Raw genomic sequence first — 22,373 nt, 5'->3', positions numbered from 1 at the left:
CAATAGATGTTGGCGAACCCCAGGAAAAGTTGCAGCTGCATCCTGGACGAAAGGCTGGGGCCAATCCACCACCGCTCTCACCTTCCCGGGATCCCTCTAGACACTCCCAGCGGAGATGATGTACCCCAGAAAGGGGATGGTGGAGCGATGGAACTCACACTTCTCTGCCATAACAAACAGCTGGTTCTCCAGGAGGCGTTGAAGAACCTGTTGGACGTGGGGCATGTTCTTGGGGGAGTCGGAGAAGACGAGGATGTAATCGATGTAGACGAAGATGAACCGGTTAAATATGTCACGGGGAACATAATTTACCAGAGTCTGGAACACAGCAGGGGTGTGAGGCCAAATGGCATGCCCAAATACTCGTAATGGCTGCTGGCCATGTTGAAGGCGGTCTTCCACTCATCCCCCTCCCGTATTCGCACCAGGTGGTAGGCGTTCCGTAAATCCAGCATGGAAAACACGGTGGCCCGCTGGAGCAGCTCGAAAGCCGAGGAGATGAGTGGTAGCGGGTAGCAGTTCTTCACCGTTATGTCATTGAGTCCCCGGTAGTCGATGCACGGGTGCAGGGTCTTGTCCTTCTTCTTCACAAATAAGAACCCTGTGCCGACGGGAAAGGAAAAAGGACATATAAATGCTGCAGTACAGTTGTCCCGGGGCGGAGTGGAGCTAGGAAGAAGGTCAATCCAGCAGTCATATGGTCGGTGCGGGGGAAAGCGAAGTGGGCCGGGCGTTGTTGAACACCTCCCAAAGGTCCTGATACTCCGCAGGAATAGTGGAGAGGTCTGGGGAACCTTCCCGAGCCCCCAGGAAGATCTGAAGTTCTGTCCGTGTACTGACAACTACTGATCAACTACTGGCCAAAATGACTGACCACAATGACTAACCACAACCACTGACCACAAACAAAAACAACAAAACTACCACAGCTACAGACCAGAATATCTGACCACAACTTCTGATCAAAACTACTGACCATAACCACACAAATACTGACCACATAACTACTGACCACAGCTACTGGCAACAACCACACAACTTCTGACTACAACCACTGATCACAACCACACAACTTCTGACCACAACCACACAAGGTGGCTTATGGTTGAGAAATTAACATTCAATTCTCTGGCAACAGCTCTGGTGGACATTCTTGCAGTCACCATAACAATTGCATGCTCCCTCAAAACTTGACATCTGAGGCATTGTATTGTGATGAAACTGCAGAATTTAGAGTGGTCCTTTAGTCCCCAAGCACAAGGTGCACCTGTGTAATGATCATGCTGTTTAATCAGCTTCTTGATATGCTACACCTGTCAGGTGGATGGGTTATCTAGGCAAATGATAAATGCTCACTGACAGCGATGTATTTGTGCAATTTAAACAAAAAACAAAAATACTCTTCCTGTGCGTATTGAAACATTTCTGGGATCTTTTATTTCATCTCATGAAACATGAGACCAACACTTTACATGTTGCGTTTACATTTCTGTTCAGTGTAGATCCAGCTCTTTACACTACCATAAGTTTCTCTTGGACCTAGTTTGTGTCGTCAAAGTAGTGTAAAGACGCTCTTAGATTCAGACTCTATTGTGTTCTATGTAAGCCATTGTTCCAACAAATATTTATACAAACTTGAGTTGAGAAAATAAAAATGGATACATTCTTCAACTGAATTATAAGTGAATTGTATATACGTTTAAACAGGCATAACACAGTAATAAGGGAATAATACTTACATGAGTATTAATAACAGCCTACCCATCACCATTATTAACTCGTTTTGGAACATGAAATTACACTGTAGGTTAGTGTCCAAAATCAGTTCTAACCTTGTTAGTCAAACAAGTCCAAGGCGTTGTGTTAGATAGGCGCCATAGCCTACACATTGTGTGTTATCGGCAGGTGGTCATAGCTCTTTCACTAGGCCACATTTGATTACAGGTGGAGATTAATCAATTAAGGGAATGTAAGAACAGCATACTTTGCATAAATACCTTAAAGTAAGTCCTAATAGATGGCAATGGTGACGAGGGACAAGTGGACCTGAAAGAAACCGTGTCCACAGCAGATTTCTGCCGAACATGGGTGAAGTTAGCAGTAGCGTAGCCGTCCTATGGCCACCTAAGTGAGTAGATGTTTTTAGTGTATTAGGACCTTACATAAACGGATTTAGTGGGTGGAGGGGTTTGCCGCCAGCTTGCAACAAGTTACACTACCACCACCTTGGTGACAATATAGGACGGTTCCAACATATATATATGCGATAAGGGGTTAAAGTAATCCATTGGGACAGGAGGCCCTTTTTGCAGTTGGATTTGTCTTTTGACAAAGGATAACTGACAGAATACTCCAGATTAAAATACAAGAGCCACAGAATCACTGTCATCAAGAAGAGTGGATATGTTAGAAAGGATAGGCCTAGGAACTGCTTTGTTTAGGGGCAGAATGACAGATTTTTACCTTGTCAGCTCGGGGATTCGATCTTGCAACCTTACGGTTACTAGTCCAACGCTCTAACCACTAGGCTACCCTGCCACCCCATGAAGCAATGAGTGACGTATTTAAAAGGGCAGAGGCCATGCTGACTGAGTTCCCCAACCCAATCGCTCCCCGTTTTTTCAACTGGTCGTTGAAAAAAACAGCACCGTTTCCATTTAATTGAATGTTACACACCATTTCCCCCCGTACTGAATGCAGCCCAGTTCCTGACTACAGGGGTGTATTAGTCCACACCATCAAACTGTAGCAAAGCATTTTGCAACGAAAACCAGCATTTCTTACTGGATAAGTTCAGGTTCGTCCCTTCCAATATTAGGATAAGCTACATGATATACAGTGATGTGTTAGAGATATGCTATTTGACAACGATTAAAATAAACCAAACCTAAATAATAAAATAAAACAGAACAGACTTTTGGCTGATGTTATTTTGTACAGAAATGCTTTGGTAGCCTCTGAGTCTTTATTTTCATACAAATTGGACCCACTTCAAACCAACAACATAAATATCATAAGAAAAACAGTTCAAACACAGGACTCTAACTCAGACAAATCATATACAACAATAACATCACAAAAAACACAAGGTGTGAAACTCAAACCAAAAGAAAGTTCCAAGTCTTCACTGTCCATCTACTACTCCTACCAGAAGTGACATTCCTGATTAGCTCCGCATCCCGAGGATGAACAAGGGCATTCCTGATTAGCTCTGCATCCCGAGGATGAACAAGGGCATTCCTGATTAGCTCTGCATCCCGAGGATGAACAAGGGCATTCCTGATTAGCTCTGCATCCCGAGGATGAACAAGGTCTGTTGTCGACAAAGGGGAAGGTGAAACCATATTAAATGTGATACTGTAATGATGGAAAATGTAAATGGGTCCTTCCCCCCCAAAATGTGATAAAACACACTGCATTTACGTTCAGCACCCCCCCCATTTCTACGTCTATGTGCTTACCGGGGCTCACATACAGCAGAGCACATCATCCAATAGGATTCACTGAACCAATCCAAGCATGCATTCCTTCTCCTGAACAGGAAATAATCCACATTTCTCAGCCCAGGGAGGAGAGAGAGTGCCATGGAAATAGATACAGAGAGCATTGATTATGCAAGAATGGACTGTCATCAGTCAGGATGTGGCCCAGAAGTTAATTGACAGCATGCCAGGGTGGATTGCAGAGGTCTTGAAAAAGAAGGGTCAACACTGCAAATATTGACTCTTTGCATCAACTTCATGTAATTGTCAATAAAAGCCTTGGACACTTATGAAATGCTTGTAATTATACTTCAGTATTCCATAGTAACATCTGAGAAAAATATCTAAAGACACTGAAGCAGCAAACTGTGGAAATTAATATTTGTGTCATTCTCAAAACTTTTGGCCACGACTGATTGAGACACGATCACGGCTCTCTTTTTTTATTAGTGGGAATAGTTGAACAGATTTCCTAAATTCAACAGATTTTTTGCTGAATTCCTGGTGATTTTAGTATTTTTTGGACCAAAAAAACTAAAATCCCCCTAAAATTGCTAAAAGCTTTAAGGGGCCAAAAAAACAAAACAAACACTTGAAGGCTGGTTTTGGCTCGTGGGCAACCTGTTGCCAACCTCCTGCCCTATACCAGTCTACTGGTGATGGTGTCATATCTCCCTAATCCCTGCTTTGTCATTGGCTCTTCCCCTCCTCTTACTATCTTATAGGCACCCTATTCCCTTCATAGTGCACTACTTTTGACCAGGGCCCATAAGGAACAGGGTACCATTTGGGATGCAACCGTAGAGTTACAGCATCCCCTGCTCCCTCTACTCAGTTCAGGTCAGTCAGAAGTCTCCCCTCTGCTCTCCACCACCCTCAGCCGGGTCATAGTATCTCCTCCACTCCGTGGGCGAAGATCATGACCAGGCCTGGCTCCAGGATCATGTCCTCACCCATATGCTGGTTCTCACAGGCCATCACCACCACTGCTTGTTTCCCGGGGATGCGCTTGGCCACGTAATTCTCATAGTAGCGCCGGTTCATCTGCCGAGTCTCCAGCGTGGCCAGGCCGGCGGGCCAGTTCCTCTCGTGGGCGTTCTCGATCAGGTCGTTGACGATGGAAGGCGGGCAGCCACTGTCAATGAGTGAGCGCTTGATGACCGCCTGGAGGACAGCGTCCGGTGTCGAGATCATGCCGCCCCAGCGGGTGACGCGCGCTGGCTGGAGGGAGTTCACCCACCTAGGAGGGGAAGTTGAGGAGAGGATGAGAGGGGGGACTGGGATATTATGATGGCTATTTCAATCATGTAATAACAACTAGATGTGTCCTAATACGTAGTTATTATAATCATATAGAAATGGGACGATACACCGGAAGTGATCAACACAGACCATACAGAACACTTATCACAGGCCTTTTGCTGATATTGTTCATTACAATAAGTATCCTATACTTGATAAATGTGAAGTTTGAAATGAAATAAGTTGATGGATACCACAACCATCAAACTAATAGCTAGAAATAATTTACAGGGAAGAAAAACTAAAACTGGTGCACATTAATAAACTTAATTGTTCCATTTATCGTTATCGCATCAATTCAAACAATTTATTACGATAAGGATTTGTCTCTATATCGCCCAGCTCTATAATTATCACTTAAATTAATTATGCCTAAAAAAGGTGGGAAATGATGCAGCGTAGTAAGTTAAACGGTCTGATTGTAAAGTGTTCTGTGCAATTGAGTATTGCACCACAGTGCTTAATAATCCACTCACTCCAGGATCTCATTGTACTCAATGGTCTCTTCGAGGTTCTGCAGGTTGGGGTTGGCACTGCGGATGGCTCTCATGTATGCCTTCAACAGCTGGATGTCCCGTTTCTGGAGGAGGGAGGAGACATCACACTGGGCTTGCAGACCACGCTGCCGCAACATCACACAAACACTCGGATGTACAAGCACTGACACACACGCGTGAAAGCATACATACACTTACCCACGCATACACAAACACACCCTGACGCACACACACGTATAACTGCAGACACACACGCAGACCTGCTCTGCTAGCTGGTGCTTGTTTTCAGCAGCAGTCTTGTCCAGGTCGGTGACCTTGCCCTGCTGTTGCTGCACCACGCTGCGCAGGTGTTTGATGCAGTTGTGGCTGGACACCTCGTCTTTAGGCATCTCCAGTCTGAAGGGACATAGGGAGGACATAACAGCTGCTCAGCCGACTCACCTACAGCCCCAGTAAACTACAACCTTTGGTTAATACCCTACCCCCACAGCCCTGTTGACTCACTAACCCAGAGCTACTGTCGTAGCACCAGTCGCCTACAGCAGAGTTTCCCAATCCGATTCTTGCGGCACTCTTGGGGTTGTGCTCATGCTCCCTCATATAGATGAAGTTTACAGTTAAACAGCTTTGCCTGCATAATTTATATAAAGGATTAACAAAACATGCTCTAAAATAGAGCCTTGAGGAACCCCTTTGTTGGAGCCAACCCCACTCACCCGCAGCCCTGCTCGCACTGGAAGGGCCTCTTGGGATTGTGCTGGCAGTCCCTGAGGTGCGACTGCAGCTGGTCGAGGCGCAGCACGGCAGTGCAACCGAAGCCAGCGTTGTCGCAGGTGATCTGCAGCTTGGACAGCATGTTGCGCATGATGCGGGGCACGGGGTGCAGGTGGGCCAGCGTCACCACGCTGCGGTCCACGGGGCATATCTGCTGCTGGGAGAACCACTGGGTGATGCAGGCATTGCAGAAGGCGTGCTCACAGTGAGGGGCCTAAGGATGGAAGGAGTGTCACACACTTAGGAAGAAAGGGACAGCAAACAAAGACCCGTTCCGGTGAAAAAGCACTGTGTTGTTTGAAATAGATTTTCAGTTGATAATATAAAATGTATAATATGACAATTTTTCTGTTAAAACATGTTTTGACAGAGAGAGACATTCCGATTCAAATGTCAAATTATTGGAATGACTAGAGGTAGGGTTGGGCGATATTGCCTAAAAATCATATCTCGATTTTGTTCAAACTTATGGGCGATTCACGGAATACACTGGGTGTACAAAAAAAATAACCTGTCCTTTCCATGACATAGCTTTCACCTTCATTCACCTGGTCAGTTTTATGATCCCTTATTGATGTCACTTGTTAAATCCACTTCAATCAGTGTAGATGAAGGAGAGGAGACAAGGCTTAAAAATCCATCTTTAACGTGAGACAATTGAGAGAGAATGGACAACACAAAAAGATTTAAGTGCCATTGAAAGGGGTATAGTAATAGGTGCCAGGCGCTCCAGTTTGAGTGTGTCAAGAACTGCAACACCGCTAGGTTTTTCACGCTCAACAGTTTTCCGTGTGGACTAAGAATGGTCCACCTCCCAAAGGACACCCCGCCAACTTTACACAACTGTGGGAAGCTTTGGAGTCAACATGGGCCAGCATTCCTGGGGAATGCTTGACACCTTGTAGAGTCCACGGCCGATGAATTGTGACTGTTCTGTGGGCAAAAGGGGGTGCAATTCAATATTAGGAAGGTGTTCCTAATGTCTTGTACACTCAGAGCAAGCTTTGTTGTACAATTAAAAGGTAAAATACACTGCATTTAAAACAGTCAACAATAATGAATGAATGCAGGGCGTGTGAAATTATTTCTAGACTAAATGTAAGCCTTCCACAACCGTAAAACCCACTAATAATTACATTATTTTATCAAAATAATAAAAATAATTTAAAAAATCTTTTTTGCAATAATCACTGATCTGAAAATATCTTTTTGTTACAAATTTAACCAGAATCATGAATTATGCGCATTCACCAATAATGACTAACTTCTTGTAGCGGGCATTATAGAAAATTAAAACAGGTCTCATAAACAATCTCAAGCCCACATGCTAGTGAGTTGCCAGGTAATCTTTATGTTTTAAGTCTGTCCAACCTGGATCTATTTGCTAGCTAACAAGGTAGGACAGTTCAATTGTTATGAACGCACCCTTCTGTCCGTCTCTAACTGTTTAAACAGTATGCTAGCCTCTTCACTTTGTTCAGATGCTGAAATCAAGCGGCCGACCTTATTTCTCAGAATGAGAACGAGTTAATGGTAGTGGTAAGTGGTACAGCAATGCACGCACAACAAACTAAGTGTTCATTGATACTCCTGTTATAAACATAAAAAGGATATCTTTAGAAATGTTAACTTCTCCTTTCATACAGTCAAATAATGTCTCCATGTGTTTCGGTGTCCATATGACCCACTCTGTTGGACCAAATCTTAGATGCAAATAGCGAGTTGAAACTGCTTGTCAGAGGAAGAAGCGATCGCTCCTCTTTGTTATTGTTGTAAGTGGCAGAGGGAGGGGCTTGTTGTGTTTGGGAGGGGCGTGTGTGTGTGTGTGTGTGTGTAAGTAAATGGGAAGGTGCACACAGCATAGAAAGAGTGGAGGAGACGAGATCAAAAAGAAAACATGAGAACAAACTGACATTTTCATAAATAAAAACATAATTCTTGCAATACAGGCCTTTGGAATACCGTGCAAAACCATACATTTGAATGAATTCGATATATTGCCCAGCCCTAACCAGAGGCAGAGAGCATGAAGTATAGCAGTTCTGCTGTGGGTGAAGTGCTCATCAACGCAGGGGTGACAGTACTGATGACATCAGTGCGTGATGCTAAACTAGCGACGGGCCGGCTAGTTTCTGCTGGCTACAATTGCCATTCCCACTGCAGTTCCTGGGTGTGTCAGGAAGAAAGCTACTGGTAGCAATGAATCCCCCTGATACTGAACCTTCTTGCCTTCCAGTCAAGAGGATGTTCCTCATGCAGTCCCTGGGTAAGTTCCAAATGGCATCCTATTCCCTATATAGTGCACTACTTTTGACCAAGGCCCTGGTCAAAAGTAGTGCATTATAGGGAATAGGGTGCCACTACAGACACAGTTCTAGTTCTGGTTCTTCCCATCTCAGTGGGGTTCTGTGCTGCATAGCTGCTGATTCACACTGGGGACCCAGAGGGAGTATAAATTATCATCACACAGCTGAGTGCAGATGCAAGCAAACTGAATTCCAATTCTTCCCTCTCTCGGTATACTATGTCCACATTCCTGTACTGCTGCCAGCATTCTGCAAAAAGTCCAAGGACAGCTCTGAATGCATAGGCTACATTGACTGGAAGTGACGCTGAACAATCACACTAGCTCCTTGCTGAATTAACCTACCAACACATGTGCCCACAGACACAGATGCAATCACTCACTCCTAAACACAGTGCAAAACAAAGAACACTAATAACACCAATTGACCAATCCCTAAACTGGAAAAAGTGTTTTGTACTATAAAAAAGCACAATCCAGCAACCATTTGCTCCAGGGGCAAACATGTAGGAAAACAATGCCATCCTCTTCAAGTGTCTATTTAAAGCTACTCACCTCATGGTTGGTCTCGATTTGGGAGATTGTTATGTTAGCAACCCTATGCTTTATTTACATTAACAGGACTAAGCATCGCCACTCACTTCTTCTATCCTGATTACCTACACCATCTTTACGCACCATTACAAACATGAGGCTCTTCTCATTCATCTAGAACAAGAATGGACAAACCTTCCTTCAGAGCTCATCTCTCCATATTTCCTTCTTCCCTCTATCTTCTGTCCTCTCCCATTGCTGTCACTGCATCCCTCTAAAAGTCGATTATTCTGTAAGCTCTCCTCCCTCTGCCCATACCCTTCCTGGCCAAGACGCGATTTAGCCCATTCTCATATGTCTGTTATCGCTCTCACCCCCCCCCATACAAGCATTGGATCTTCATCAATGGAGCTTCATCATAGAGAATTAAATTACAAGTCTAGTGATATGTATATAGAAATGCAAGAACAGCTTATCAGCAAGAGCACTTCGGGACAAGATGATAACCATCTTTTTAGCATCACAAAATAAATGGCCTACAGGACTGAAATGTCCTTTTTTCTCCTTTCTCTACGACAAATCGAACAGCATGTGTGTGGTCAATGTGTTGACAAGAACGGTATCCTATTTGACTGAAATGGAACTGAATTCACAACACGCTGACAATTCCTTATTTTTCAGTGACTGAGGCAGCACTGATTTTTTAAAACATTGAAATGCACTGCTTCTCTAATGGCTGAAATGGTACAGATGTGCACGTCACTGACCTGCACGGGCTCCTCCAGGACTCCACTGCAGATGGGGCACAGCAGGTCCTCATCCACTTCGCCCTGGAACCGGGTAACGTCGTAGCCCATGGCACATCCCCAGATCCAACTACAACCTGCAACATAGGTGAGGAAATGGTAAGCCTACAGAGTACAAACCAACATGACAACCTACATGCCAACCCACGTGCAGGATTATAAAACGACATGGAACACCCTCAAAGAAAAAAGTATAGAATTCAATTTGCCAGAACATACCTTCCCTACCGTTACCCTTGTTTACATGAAGCTGCACTGGGGTCGAAACGCAATCAAGGTTACATTAAGACACTGTGGAGCCGGCGCGAGATATTGATTGGAAAACGTACGTCAGTGCAGGGATGGGATATGCCACTGTTATCCAAATTGTACCTTTATCCACACTGCTCCATCGAGAAGGTGTCTTCATGTACCCATGATTGCCTTCCGACTTCAGTGCAGCTCAGTGTAAACAAGCGTAACAGTAGGGTCGATATCTTATCGCTTAATTCTCAATCATGTTCAAAATAAACAACTTGTATATACAGTGCATTGACTTATTCCACATTTAGCTGTGTTATAGCCTGAATTCAAAATAGATTAAATAGGCTTTTGTTTCCTGGTGTTTTTGTGATGGTAGAGTGTGCAAACCAAATAACCACTGGATTGACGAAAATAGTCATGATATCATTCTGCCAGGTATGCATAGACTACTTAGTAGTTAACATTTAATTGAGGAAGTCTCCATCTACCAGACGACCGTTTTCATTAGCATCATCCTTAACGGCTAAACAACGTGGTAGACGTGCATCACACACACAGACAGGGGTATTCTCGTTGCCTCTTCAGAAAGTTGCAGGAAATAAGAAATCACTGATGCATTCTGTTGATGTCTTATGATACATTTGGACAGATTAAATCATTTTCAATAAATGTAGTTTATTAAGGTCAATACATTGTTGAATATTCTTGAATTCCGTTTTAATGCCTGGATTCCGTGAGGGCCCTAATTATCATATTTACACCAGAATTAGGCTCTCCACTACCTATTGTTCCTGCAGTGATGATTCACAATCTTCATCTAATGTTTTCATAATTTATCTGCAGATAATCGACCCCCAAATCCTAGGCCTACCAGTAGCCTATACAAATTAGGAAGCCAAATGAACAGCTCTCACCAATGCGATTCGGTAGGCTACACTGACTGACAAGAGATGGCCGCCTCGCTTCGCGTTCCTAGGAAACTCTGCAGTTTTTTGTTACGTGTTATTTCTTACATTGGTACCACAGGTAATCTTAGGTTTCGTTACATACAGTCGGGAAGAACTACTGAATATAAGAGCAACGTCAACTCACCATCAGTACGACCAGGAATATGACTTTCCCGAAGCGGATCCTGTGTTCTGCCTTTCACCCAGGACAACGGAATGGATCCCAGCCTGCGACCCAAAACAAAGACGTCGTAAAAGAGGGAAACGAAGCGGTCTTCTTGTCAGGCTCCGGAGACGGGCACATCGCGCACCACTCCCTAGCATACTTCTCACCAATGTCCAGTCTCTTGACAACAAGGTTGATGAAATCCGAGCAAGGGTAGCATTCCAGAGGGACATCAGGGACTGTAACGTTCTTTGCTTCACGGAAACATGGCTTACTCGAGAGACGCTAATGGAATCGGTGCAGCCAGCTGGTTTCTTCACACATCGCGCCGACAGAAACAAACATCTTTCTGGTAAGAAGAGGGGCGGGGGCGTATGCCTTATGCTTACGAGACATGGTGTGGTCACAACAACATACAGGAACTCAAGTCCTTCTGTTCACCTGATTTAGAAATCCTCACAATCAAATGTTGATCGCATTATCTACCAAGGGAATTCTCTTCGATTATAATCACAGCTGTATATATTCCCCCCAAGCAGACACATCGATGGCTCTGAACAAACTTTATTTGACTCTATGTAAACTGGAAACCACATATCCTGAGGCTGCATTCATTGAAGCTGGGGATTTTAACAAGGCTAATCTGAAAACAAGACTCCCTAAATTATATCAGCATATCGATTGCGCAACCAGGGCTGGTAAAACCTTGGATCATTGCTATTCTAACTTCCGCGACGCATATAAGGCCCTCCCCCGCCCTCCTTTCGGAAAAGCTGACCACGACTCCATTTTGTTGCTCCCTGCCTATAGACAGAGACTAAAACAAGAAGCTCCCGCACTAAGGTCTGATCAACGCTGGTCTGACCAATCTGATTCCACGCTCCAAGATTGCTTCCATCACGTGGACTGGGATATGTTCCGCACTGCGTCCAACAACATTGACGAATACGCTGATTCGGTGAGCGAGTTCATTAGAAAGTGTATTGAAGATGTCGTTCCCATAGCAACGACTAAAACATTCCCAAACCAGAAACCGTGGATTGATGGCAGCATTCGCGTGAAACTGAAAGCGCAAACCACTGCTTTTAACCAGGGCAAGGTGACCGGAAACATAACCGAATACAAACAGTGTAGCTATTCCCTCCACAAGGCAATCAAACAAGCTAAGTATCAGTATAGAGACAAAGTAGAGTCGCAATTCAACGGCTCAGACACGAGAGGTATGTGGCAGGGTCTACAGTCAATCACGGATTACAAAAAGAAAACCAGCCCCGTCACAGACCAGGATGTCTTGCACCCAGGCAGACTAAATCACTTTTTTGCCAGCTTTGAGAACAATACAGTGCCACTGACACGGCCCGCAACCAAAACATGCGGACTCTCCTTCACTGCAGCCGACGTGAGTAAAACATTTAAACGTGTTAACCCTCGCAAGGATGCAGGCCCAGACGGCATCCCCAGCCGTGTCCTCAGAGCATGCGCAGACCAGCTGGCTGGTGTGTTTACGGACATATTCAATCAATCCTTATCCCAGTCTGCTGTTCCCACATGCTCCAAGAGGGACACCATTGTTCCTGTTCCCAAGAAAGCTAAGGTAATTGAGCTAAACGACTACCGCCCCGTAGCACTCACATCAGTCATCATGAAGTGCTTTGAGAGACTAGTCAAGGACCATATCACCTCCACCCTACCTGACACCCTAGACCCACTCCAATTTGCTTACCGCCCAAATAGGTCCACAGACAATGCAATCTCAACCACACTGCCCTAACCCATCTGGACAAGATGAATACCTATGTGAGAATGCTGTTCATCGACTACAGCTCAGCATTTAACACCATAGTACCCTCCAAACTTGTCATCAAGCTCAAGACCCTAGGTCTCGATCCCGCCCTGTGCAACTGGGTACTGGACTTCCTGACGGGCCTCCCCCAGGTGGTGAGGGTAGGTAACAACATCTCCACCCCGCTGATCCTCAACATTGGGGCCCCACAAGGGTGTGTTCTCAGCCCTCTCCTGTACTCCCTGTTCACCCACGACTGCGTGGCCATGCACGCCTCCAACTCAATCATCAAGTTTGCGGACGACACCCTACAGTGGTAGGCTTGATTACCAACAACGACGAGACGGCCTACAGGGAGGAGGTGAGGGCCCTCGGAGTGTGGTGTCAGGAAAATAACCTCACACTCAATGTCAACAAAACAAAGGAGATGATTGTGGACTTCAGGAAACAGCAGAGGAAGCACCCCCCCTATCCACATCGATGGGACAGTAGTGGAGAGGGTAGTAAGTTTTAAGTTCCTCGGCGTACACACCACAGACAAACTGAATTGGTCCACTCACACAGTCGGCATTGTGAAGAAGGTGCAGCAGCGATTCTTCAACCTCAGGAGGCTGAAGAAATTCGGCTTGTCACCAAAAGCACTCCCAAACTTCTACAGATGCACAATCGAGAGCATCCTGTCGGGCTGTATCACCGCCTGGTACGGCAACTGCTCCGCCCACAACCGTAAGAACCGTAAGGCTCTCCAGAGGGTAGTGAGGTCTGCACAATGCATCACCGGGGGCAAACTACCTGCCCTCCAGGACACCTACACCCCCCGATGTCACAGGAAGACCAAAAAGATCATCAAGGACAACATTAGAAGGCGAGGTCAGTACAGGTGCATCAAAGCAGGGACCGAGAGACTGAAAAACAGTTTCTATCTCAAGGCCATCAGACTGTTAAACAGCCACCACTAATATTGAGTGGCTGCTGCCAACACACTGACTCAACTTCAGCCACTTTAATAATGGGAATTGATGTAAAAATACACTGCTCAAAAAAATAAAGGGAACACTTAAAACCTGTTAAGCCTACCCCTAACTTTTTCGAACATTCTGTTAAAAATCGCGCAACATTTCAGCGTCCTGCTACTCATGCCAGGAATATAGTATATGCATATGATTAGTATGTGTGGATAGAAAACACTCACGTTTCTAAAACTGGTTAAATCACGGCTGTAACTATAACAGAGCGTGTGTTTCATCGAAAAGCGCAAGAAAAACTGATCACCGAAAACTGGAAAAAATATCGATGCGCCACTTGCATGTATTGTCTATGGGACAGCAAATTAAATGGGGCTGAGATTGCAAGTCCTACAGCTTCCACACGATGTCGCCAGTCTTGTCAATTGCCTGGGCGTTGTTTTTTGGTAAAACGAGTAAGAGAGACCCCATTCCTTCCGGTCTCCGACAGGAAGTTTTGGAAGAGAGACTTCCGAACATGATTTGAAGACGTGGAGCTATTGAATACACATCGCCCCATGATCAATTTGATAGATTATTAACGTTTACTAATACCTAAAGTTGGATTACAAAAGTATTTCGAAGTGTTTTGTGAAAGTTTATCGTCGACTTTTTTAATTTAAAAAAATGACGTTGCGTTTTGAAACAGTGTTTTTTTCTGGATCACACAGTTTCCATAGATGGATATTTTGGGTATATATGGACCGATTTAATAAAAAAAAAAAGACCCAATAGTGATGTTTATGGGACATATAGGAGTGTCAACAAAGAAGCTCGTCAAAGGTAATGAATGTTTTATATTTTATTTCTGCTATTTGTGTAGCGCCGGCTACGCTAATTCGCCTTCAGGTATTTCGGGGTGTTGCATGCTATCAGATAATAGCTTCTCATGCTTTCGCCGAAAAGCATTTTAATAATCTGACTTGTTGGCTAGATTCACAACGAGTGTAGCTTTAATTCAGTACCCTGCATGTGTGTTTTAATGAACGTTTGAGTTTTAACGAGTGCTATTAGCATTTGGCGTAGCGCATTTGCATTTGCTGATGGGACGTCTGCGTGTCGGGTGGGCTTAAGAGGTTTTAACACAATGTAACTCCAAGTCAATCACACTTCTGTGAAATCAAACTGTCCACTAGGAAGCAACACTGATTGACAATAAATTTCACATGCTGTTGTGCAAATGGAATAGACAACAGGTGGAAATGATAGGCAATTAGCAAGACACCCCCAATAAAGGAGCAGTTCTGCAGGTGGTGACCACAGACCACTTCTCAGTTCCTATGCTTCCTGGCTGATGTTTTGGTCACTTTTGAATGCTGGCGGTGCTTTCACTCTAGTGGTAGCATGAGACGGAGTCTACAACCCACACAAGTGGCTCAGGTAGTGCAGCTCATCCAGGATGGCACATCAATGCAAGCTGTGGCAAGAAGGTTTGCTGTGTCTGTCAGCATAGTGTCCAGAGCATGGAGGCGCTACCAGGAGACAGGCCAGTACATCAGGAGACGTGGAGGAGGCCGTAGGAGGGCAACAACCCAGCAGCAGGACCGCTACCTTCGCCTTTGTGCGAGGAGCAGCAGGAGGAGCACTGCCAGAGCCCTGCAAAATGACCTTCAGCAGGCCACAAATGTGCATGTGTCTGCTCAAACGGTCAGAAACAGACTCCATGAGGGTGGTATGAGGGCCCAACGTCCACAGGTGGGTGTTGTGCTTACAGCCCAACACCGTGCAGGACGTTTGGCATTTGCCAGAGAACACCAAGATTGGCAAATTCGCCACTGGCGCCCTGTGCTCTTCACAGACGAAAGCAGGTTCACACTGAGCACATGTGACAGAGTCTGGAGACACCGTGGAGAACGTTCTGCTGCCTGCAACATCCTCCAGCATGACCGGTTTCGCGGTGGGTCAGTCATGGTGTGGGGTGGCATTTCTTTGGGGGGCCGCACAGCCCTCCATGTGCTCGCCAGAGGTAGCCTGACTGCCATTAGGGGCCAAGATGAGATCCTCAGACCCCTTGTGAGACCATATGCTGGTGCGGTTGGCCCTGAGTTCCTCCTAATGCAAGACAATGCTAGACCTCATGTAGCTGGAGTGTGTCAGCAGTTCCTGCAAGAGTAAGGTTCCATATCGCACAGTTGAAGTGTACCTATGATAAAAAAAATGACAGACCTCTACATGCTTTGTAAGTAGGAAAACCTGCATAATCGGCAACGTGTCAAATACTTGTTCTCCCCACTGTATATACTGTACTCGATACCATCTACTGCATCTTGCCTATGCCGTTCTGTACCATCACTCATTCATATATCTTTATGTACATATTCTTTACACTTGTGTGTATACGGTAGTAGTTTTGGAATTGTTAGGTTAGATTACTCGTTGGTTAATACTGCATTGTCGGAACTAGAAGCACAAGCATTTCGCTACACTCGCATTAACATCTGCTAACCATGTGTATGTGACAAATAAATTTGATTTGAGAGTCAGTGAGTAACGTAATGTCTGGCAAGCCCGACAAACGAGGAAAGGAAATCTTGGAAATCCTTTGGTTTAGATATCATGGACATACAGTAGAACCAGGTTGCATGATTTAGGAATGGCAAAGGGATTAGGGCTGTCCTTGACAAAAAAATATATATATTGGTCGACTGAGTTCTGTTATTTTCGAGAAATCGATTGGTCAAAATTTTTTAAACGTGAATTTTTCCATATATAGACACAACCTGTTTGAATAAAATCAACTATATGTAGGCAACTGAGCTCATCTGGTGCTTTAAGCACTCCAATTAAAAATGAAGACACTCAAATTACTAAAAAGGAAACCATAGATCAATATAGTCTAATCAAAATTTAAAAAAAAAAAAACTGTTCCCGACCCTCAACCTCCCACTGCTGCTGGCCTTCGCAGTTTCTGCCCATTAAGCTCCTGAAGTTGCCAGTAAAAGGCTACACCAACGGTCAGCAACCTTTTCCATTTGGAGTGCCAGGTTGTCGTTCCATTTTTACCGATCTGTGCGCCAGTTATGAGTTTCATATGCACATTCTCGTGGAACAGTTTCATTTATAATAAAGTCTTCATCTCAAAAATCAATGTCATGTGTTTAATCAACATTCTAAATTAAAATGATACAAACCTAAAAGTAACTTCTATTGCCATTGCCAATATGTACAAATAGCCTACATTAAGCCAACAAATAAAAACACTGCAGCTCTCAGGTAGAAAATAGCCTGATAATTAAAAAATATATATAATTCACACATGGCCTGTCTGCAAGGAACTTGAAACATTATATCAACTATTAACTCTGTCTGGCCTGAAGCTCTAGCTAACAAACTTGCAACATTGTAGAAAATATTCTGTGCCCTCAGTTTCCTGCCTCAGTGAGCTCCTGACAGACAGACACATTCCTTCTTGGACACTGCTCTGCGATGCAAATTACGACTTCCAAATCAGAACAGTCTATCGATTACAGATATAGGCTTGGATGTGGGGAAAGTTCCACTAGGATCTAGAAACTCTGGGCTAGACACTGAGATGAGAAGTCTTTCAGAATTGAAAGCAAAGGGCTTGTCATTAATAAACAGAATCTACTGCACACCATCTCTCTGATGTGATTTCATTTTGAGATAGCCACTGTTTATGAAGAGTCAAGACTAACTATAAAGACACTTACCCACTATAGTGCAAGTGGGTTTTATTTTTTACTAAGACTAGCGGTAGTATGAACATTTATGGTGTGGATACTTCTTGGGTATCAGTGCACTTTGAAATAACTACCTGGATCTATCAAAATGGTACTCCAATGAGTTGGAGCATGGATTAAATCAACAAGTAAAAGCCCAACATTCTCAATGAATATGGACAATACAACTAAAACACTGACTTTACAGTAATCAATGATCAAAAGGTCAAACTACAGGGTATTTATGGTCACAACTAGGAATCAGCCATTATTGACAGTAACCCTGGAGCAATCAGGATTAAGTAGCTTGCTCAAGGGCAGATCAACAGATTTTACACCTAGACTGCTCGGGATTTGAACTAGGAATCTTTCAATTATGGGCCCGCGCTCTAAACGCTAGGCTACCAGCCACCCCCAGTACCTGTACATGCGTGTTCAATGTCCACTTACCAGTGTCTTTTCTTCCTTGGGCCAGAATCCACAGCCCTCCTACTCATTGAAATTAAGAACCACTGGGGCAGAATTGTGGGAAGGAGAGGAGCAACCTGGGGCCTAGGTAATGATGTCCTGGGAAAATGAGTCTGGGGAAAAATAGTAACGTTATGCAACGTTGTTGGGATGAACAAAGTTACTGTCCCTTTAATTTACTTTATAACCAGTTTACGATATGACTAACGTTAGCGCTGTTTGCTACTCAAACACGTAACTCTTCATTATTGTTCCAAATGGAATACCGTAACGTTAGCTATGTGGCTAGCTGCAAACAGATGAAAGATACATATTGGATACTAATTAGAAAATCTGACGAGCCAGTGTGCACGCAAGTTAGCCACAGCTGACTAACTTACGTGAACAAACGTTAGCTAGCTAATGTACAGCTTAGCTGGCTGGAACCAGGTGGAATCACACAGGAAAACAGAGAGAGCAAAGCTAGTGATATTTCGTCGAATTGAGAAACGTTACCTCTTGATATAACAATCAATGGTTAAATGGTATTTTAAATTACGTTTGCGTCAGTATTTGTGTTAGCATGCCAGCACGATATCCATTTTTTTCTTGATTCCCGTGACCACATTTCCACGTCCAGCCCTCACTCCTGCAGCTAAGCAACCAAATTGTCAAATCGTTGATTGATAGTTGACTCCACCTATCTTCGGTACGTTCAGTGTCCCTTCTCAGATAAAGGGCCTATCACATGATTATCTCTAAAGCACATCCTATATAGTCCATTTCCATTGGACACAATTTTGATTGATATTAAATTTGACCAACAATGCAGCAGGGGACAAGTCTTCACTACTGTAGTGACATACTGATGCTCACGAAAAACAACTAGCTAGCCAGCCCTTTTACAAACAGGAAAACAATACTTATATTTAAACTGACTTGTCCCATGGCTTAAAATCCCTTATATCGGACAACGCAGCTGTGAACGACAATACACACCGTTGAGGTAAAGTTAATGTCATTTGTAGCTAACAACCTGGCACCCAGTTAGCTAGCTATAACTAACGTTAGCTAGATCGCTGCCATAATGCTCATGGTAGTGAGTGGCGTTACTGCAGCCTGGTAAGCTAACTACACCAGTTGCCAGATTGGTTCTTCTAACTACTTTACAAGTCACTAGTCAACCTGGGTTGCATACTTTCTAATCGTGTATTCATACTCACGTCAACATTTCAGTGCTGCTTTGGTCTAAAGTTGACTTAGCTACAGTTGTGGATGCATGACGAGAATCTGAAAGATGACGACTGAGACCCACGTCAAGGACATCAAGCCAGGACTCAAGAATCTCAACGTTATCTTCATCGTACTGGAAACCGGTGAGGGTGGGCTGTTTCAATTACTAACTAACTCATAACAGTATTATTAGGAATCAATGTTAATGATCTTGTAATGCACTGGGGTGGGAAAAAAAGTAATGTAAATTCTTATACACAATATAATGGTTCAACAGTGAGTAACATCCTTCTTGTATGCCACTATATAGTCTAATGAGAACTGTTAATGTTGGTTTATTTGAATCATGCCAGGCATCAAATAACTTACCTGTGTTGAACCTTCCCTCTTTTTTTCCCACAAGTGGATGTTTACGCTCCTCACAATGAGATGACACTTTCCTTGTACAACTAGCTTGGTCCGTCTTTGTAAAAAAATCAAAAGCCACGGATTTATTTGTCCCTCATAACCCCTCACACAGGACGAGTGACAAAGACAAAGGATGGGCATGAGGTGCGGACCTGTAAGGTGGCCGACAAGACAGGCAGCATCAGCATCTCTGTTTGGGATGAGGTGGGGGGACTGATCCAAACCGGTGACATAATCAGACTCACTAAGGGGTGAGTTATTGAGTCACATCCCAGTCAACACCTCCACTGCATGGACGAAGCTCCAAACTTACTGCTGAGTATAAAATTAATACAGAAATAAGACCACCCCGTCATCATGTCAGCTTTACCAAACCGCATGAAGTTATACGGATGAATATGTGCCATACGTTATTAGTAGTCTGCAATCTTGTATTGAAATTGCTGCCTTTTTCTCCAGATATGCATCTGTGTTCAAAGGTTGCCTGACTCTGTACACAGGCAGAGGTGGAGAGCTGTTGAAGATTGGAGAGTAAGTCCTGTAGTTGCAGCCATGTAACTGTTGCTGAGAGATGCATGTAATGTCATAAGTTACTGGTCTAAACTAATGCCCACTTAATGTTTTGTTCAGGTTCTGCATGGTGTACTCCGAGGTGCCAAATTTCAGTGAGCCTAACCCAGAGTATTCTAACATGGACCAGATGAAAAACAAGACGGTAAGGGGTGTTCTGAACTCAAGGATGTCTTACTACAGGATGCTTTACAGAAGGATAGGGGGGAAATATTGTTAAGTACCTTTTTCTTATTATTTCATTCCCAGGTACTCAGTGACCAAGGAAACATACTGAACAATAATTCAGCTGGTAAGTCCACTATCAGAGGCCAACAAAAGTAGTGACATCAAATGGGAGTGTTTTGGCAACTACTTTTGTTCATGCTTTTCAACAAAAGTAATTTTGACCTCTGCGGCTTAAGGTGCTATATGCAACAATTCCACCTGCATGTCTCCCTAAATGTCAATGGCATGTCTGTAGCAGTAAACTAAATTGCTGCTTGAAGCTGTAAAGTTGCTTATTTTACCTGTGAGTGGCTGGTTCAGCCACCTTCAGTGTATAAGCAGCAGTCTTCATTTTAATTGTGAACACTAACAACTTTTCCTTTTATAACTTTATGAACATTAATTTGTACATTACAATTTCTTATTCTAGGAAATGACACTACCAATGGGAACGGTGTAAATTCACAAGGTTCCGGGAGCTCAACTACCCCTCCGCAGGGAGGGCGGGCTGGCAGTGGTGTCGGCAGCAGGGCAAACAATCCAGGAGGGACCACTGTCAATGGAAAGGAGACCAGACGTTCTACCAAAAGATGATTAGAGAAGAAAGAAGCAAAGTCCATCATGTGCCAGAAATTTCAAATGAGAGACTCTACCACTGAAGACTCATGTTTCTTTTACAAACTAATCACTATATATATTTGTATTATTTAGTTTTGTTGAAATTACCATGACCATTATTTTATTTACTTGTCTTTGTAAAGTGGGTTTAAGAATTAGTATCTTAATTAGGTTTGTTTAAGGAACACGGTTCACAAAAGCTGTAACGAGTTTCCCTTCCATTTCTTTTTTTACAATTAAGGTGTTTAATGGGAAGTCATGTGTTTTACAAAGGAAGACAGGCATGGATGTTACCATCCCTTTGTTTAAAATGTGATACTTTTTTTTAAACAATGTTTTTCTGCACTCAATGTTAAGTTTTCCCATGAGATGTCTAAAATATAAAATTACTCTTAGTTAATGTGCTGTGTAGGCTCTGTGTTCAAAAAGTAGCCTAAGGCTGCCAGATGGGGGTGTAGTTGGATTTTGGCAATCAGAAACACAAGCATATACAGTTGAAGTCGGAAGTTTACATTACACTTATGTTGGAGTCATTAAAACTTTATTTTCAACCACTCCACAATTTTCTTGTTAAACTATAGTCTTGGCAAGTCTGTTAGGACATCTACTTTGTGCATGACAAGTAATTTTTCCAACAATTGTTTACAGATTTCACTTATACTTCACTGTATCACAATTCCAGTAGGTCAGAAGTTTATACACTAAGTTGACTGCCTTTTAACAGCTCCAGAAAATGAGGTCATGGCTTTAGAAACTTCTGATGGGCTAATTGACAGTGTACCTGTGGATGTATTTCAAGGCCTACCTTCAAACTCAGTGCCTCTTTGCTTGACATCAAAAGAAATCAGCCAAGACTTCAGAAAAAAAACTGTAGACCTCAGTCTGGTTCATACTTGGGAGCAATTTCCAAACGCCTTAAGGTACCACGTTCATCTGTACAAACAAACAATAGTATGCAAGTATAAACACCATGAGACCACGCAGCCGTCGTACCGTCTCCTAGAGATGAACGTACTTTGGCGAAAAGTGCAAATCAATCCCAGAACAGCAGCAAAGGACCTTATGAAGATGCTGGAGGAAACAGGTACAAAAGCATCCACAGTAAAACGAGTCCTATATAAAGAAAGGAAGAAGCCATTGCTCCAAAACCACCCCAAAAAAAATTCAGATTACGGTTTGCAACTGCACATCGGAAACAAACATCGTACTTTTTGGAGAAATGTCCTCTGGTCTGATGAAACAAAAATAGAACTGTTTGGCCAAAATGACCATCGTTATGTTGAGGAAAAAGAGGCTTGCAAGCCGAAGAACACCTTCCCAACCGTGAAGCACGGTGGTGTCAGCATCATGTTGTAGGGGTGCTTTGC

At 43.7% G+C, this 22,373-nt stretch overlaps 2 protein-coding genes and 1 long non-coding RNA gene across 8 annotated transcripts; 1 reads left to right on the top strand and 2 right to left on the bottom strand.

The window, feature by feature from the left end:
• Window positions 1–2,922: 2,922 nt before the first annotated feature.
• Window positions 2,923–3,728, bottom strand: LOC121846808. The gene is made up of 2 exons (XR_006083782.1): window positions 3,462–3,728; window positions 2,923–3,313 (listed from the first exon to the last, which is right to left on the bottom strand). It is a non-coding gene; the product is annotated as an uncharacterized LOC121846808 (long non-coding RNA).
• Window positions 3,729–3,772: 44 nt separating this feature from the next.
• Window positions 3,773–18,686, bottom strand: LOC112254747 (E3 ubiquitin-protein ligase NRDP1). 5 transcript variants are annotated; one of them, XM_042324574.1, is made up of 9 exons: window positions 18,530–18,686; window positions 17,974–18,104; window positions 11,036–11,118; window positions 9,662–9,777; window positions 5,998–6,269; window positions 5,790–5,912; window positions 5,542–5,677; window positions 5,261–5,364; window positions 3,773–4,722 (listed from the first exon to the last, which is right to left on the bottom strand). In XM_042324574.1, exons 1-9 carry the CDS (start codon window positions 18,596–18,598, stop codon window positions 4,368–4,370), a joined length of 1,389 nt encoding a protein of 462 aa, XP_042180508.1. In that variant the 5' UTR covers window positions 18,599–18,686; the 3' UTR covers window positions 3,773–4,367. The 5 variants fall into 5 exon arrangements, with proteins under 5 accessions (XP_042180508.1, XP_042180510.1, XP_042180511.1 ...); XM_042324576.1 differs by having other exon boundaries at window positions 18,487–18,685; XM_042324577.1 differs by lacking the exon at window positions 18,530–18,686 and adding an exon at window positions 18,372–18,479.
• Window positions 18,687–18,787: 101 nt separating this feature from the next.
• On the top strand, window positions 18,788–21,406 carry LOC112254748 (SOSS complex subunit B1). Of its 2 annotated transcripts, none has more exons than XM_024427552.2 (7): window positions 18,788–18,976; window positions 19,207–19,352; window positions 19,724–19,862; window positions 20,071–20,142; window positions 20,242–20,326; window positions 20,431–20,473; window positions 20,819–21,406. In XM_024427552.2, exons 2-7 carry the CDS (start codon window positions 19,268–19,270, stop codon window positions 20,980–20,982), a joined length of 588 nt encoding a protein of 195 aa, XP_024283320.1. In that variant the 5' UTR covers window positions 18,788–18,976; window positions 19,207–19,267; the 3' UTR covers window positions 20,983–21,406. The 2 variants fall into 2 exon arrangements, with proteins under 2 accessions (XP_024283320.1, XP_024283321.1); XM_024427553.2 differs by having other exon boundaries at window positions 18,792–18,976; window positions 19,207–19,346.
• Window positions 21,407–22,373: the final 967 nt, after the last annotated feature.

Source organism: Oncorhynchus tshawytscha, linkage group LG07 (genome assembly GCF_018296145.1).
Source record: "Oncorhynchus tshawytscha isolate Ot180627B linkage group LG07, Otsh_v2.0, whole genome shotgun sequence".
Taxonomy (NCBI): Eukaryota; Metazoa; Chordata; class Actinopteri; order Salmoniformes; family Salmonidae; genus Oncorhynchus; species Oncorhynchus tshawytscha.
This window is presented reverse-complemented; position numbering and strand designations above follow the sequence as displayed.

Excerpts from the sequence above, each read along its gene's own strand:
- LOC112254747 (XM_042324574.1), bottom strand. The coding sequence starts at position 18,598 with ATGTGGTCACGGGAATCAAGAAAAAAATGGATATCGTGCTGGCATGCT. Across the intron at positions 9,778-11,035 it reads TATTCCTGGTCGTACTGATG|GTTGTAGTTGGATCTGGGGA; the intron begins GTGAGTTGACGT and ends CCTATGTTGCAG. Across the intron at positions 5,678-5,789 it reads TGCTACGACAGTAGCTCTGG|ACTGGAGATGCCTAAAGACG; the intron begins GTTAGTGAGTCA and ends ATGTCCCTTCAG.
- LOC112254748 (XM_024427552.2), top strand. The coding sequence starts at position 19,268 with ATGACGACTGAGACCCACGTCAAGGACATCAAGCCAGGACTCAAGAAT. Across the intron at positions 19,353-19,723 it reads CGTACTGGAAACCGGTGAGG|GACGAGTGACAAAGACAAAG; the intron begins GTGGGCTGTTTC and ends CCCCTCACACAG. Across the intron at positions 19,863-20,070 it reads ATAATCAGACTCACTAAGGG|ATATGCATCTGTGTTCAAAG; the intron begins GTGAGTTATTGA and ends CTTTTTCTCCAG.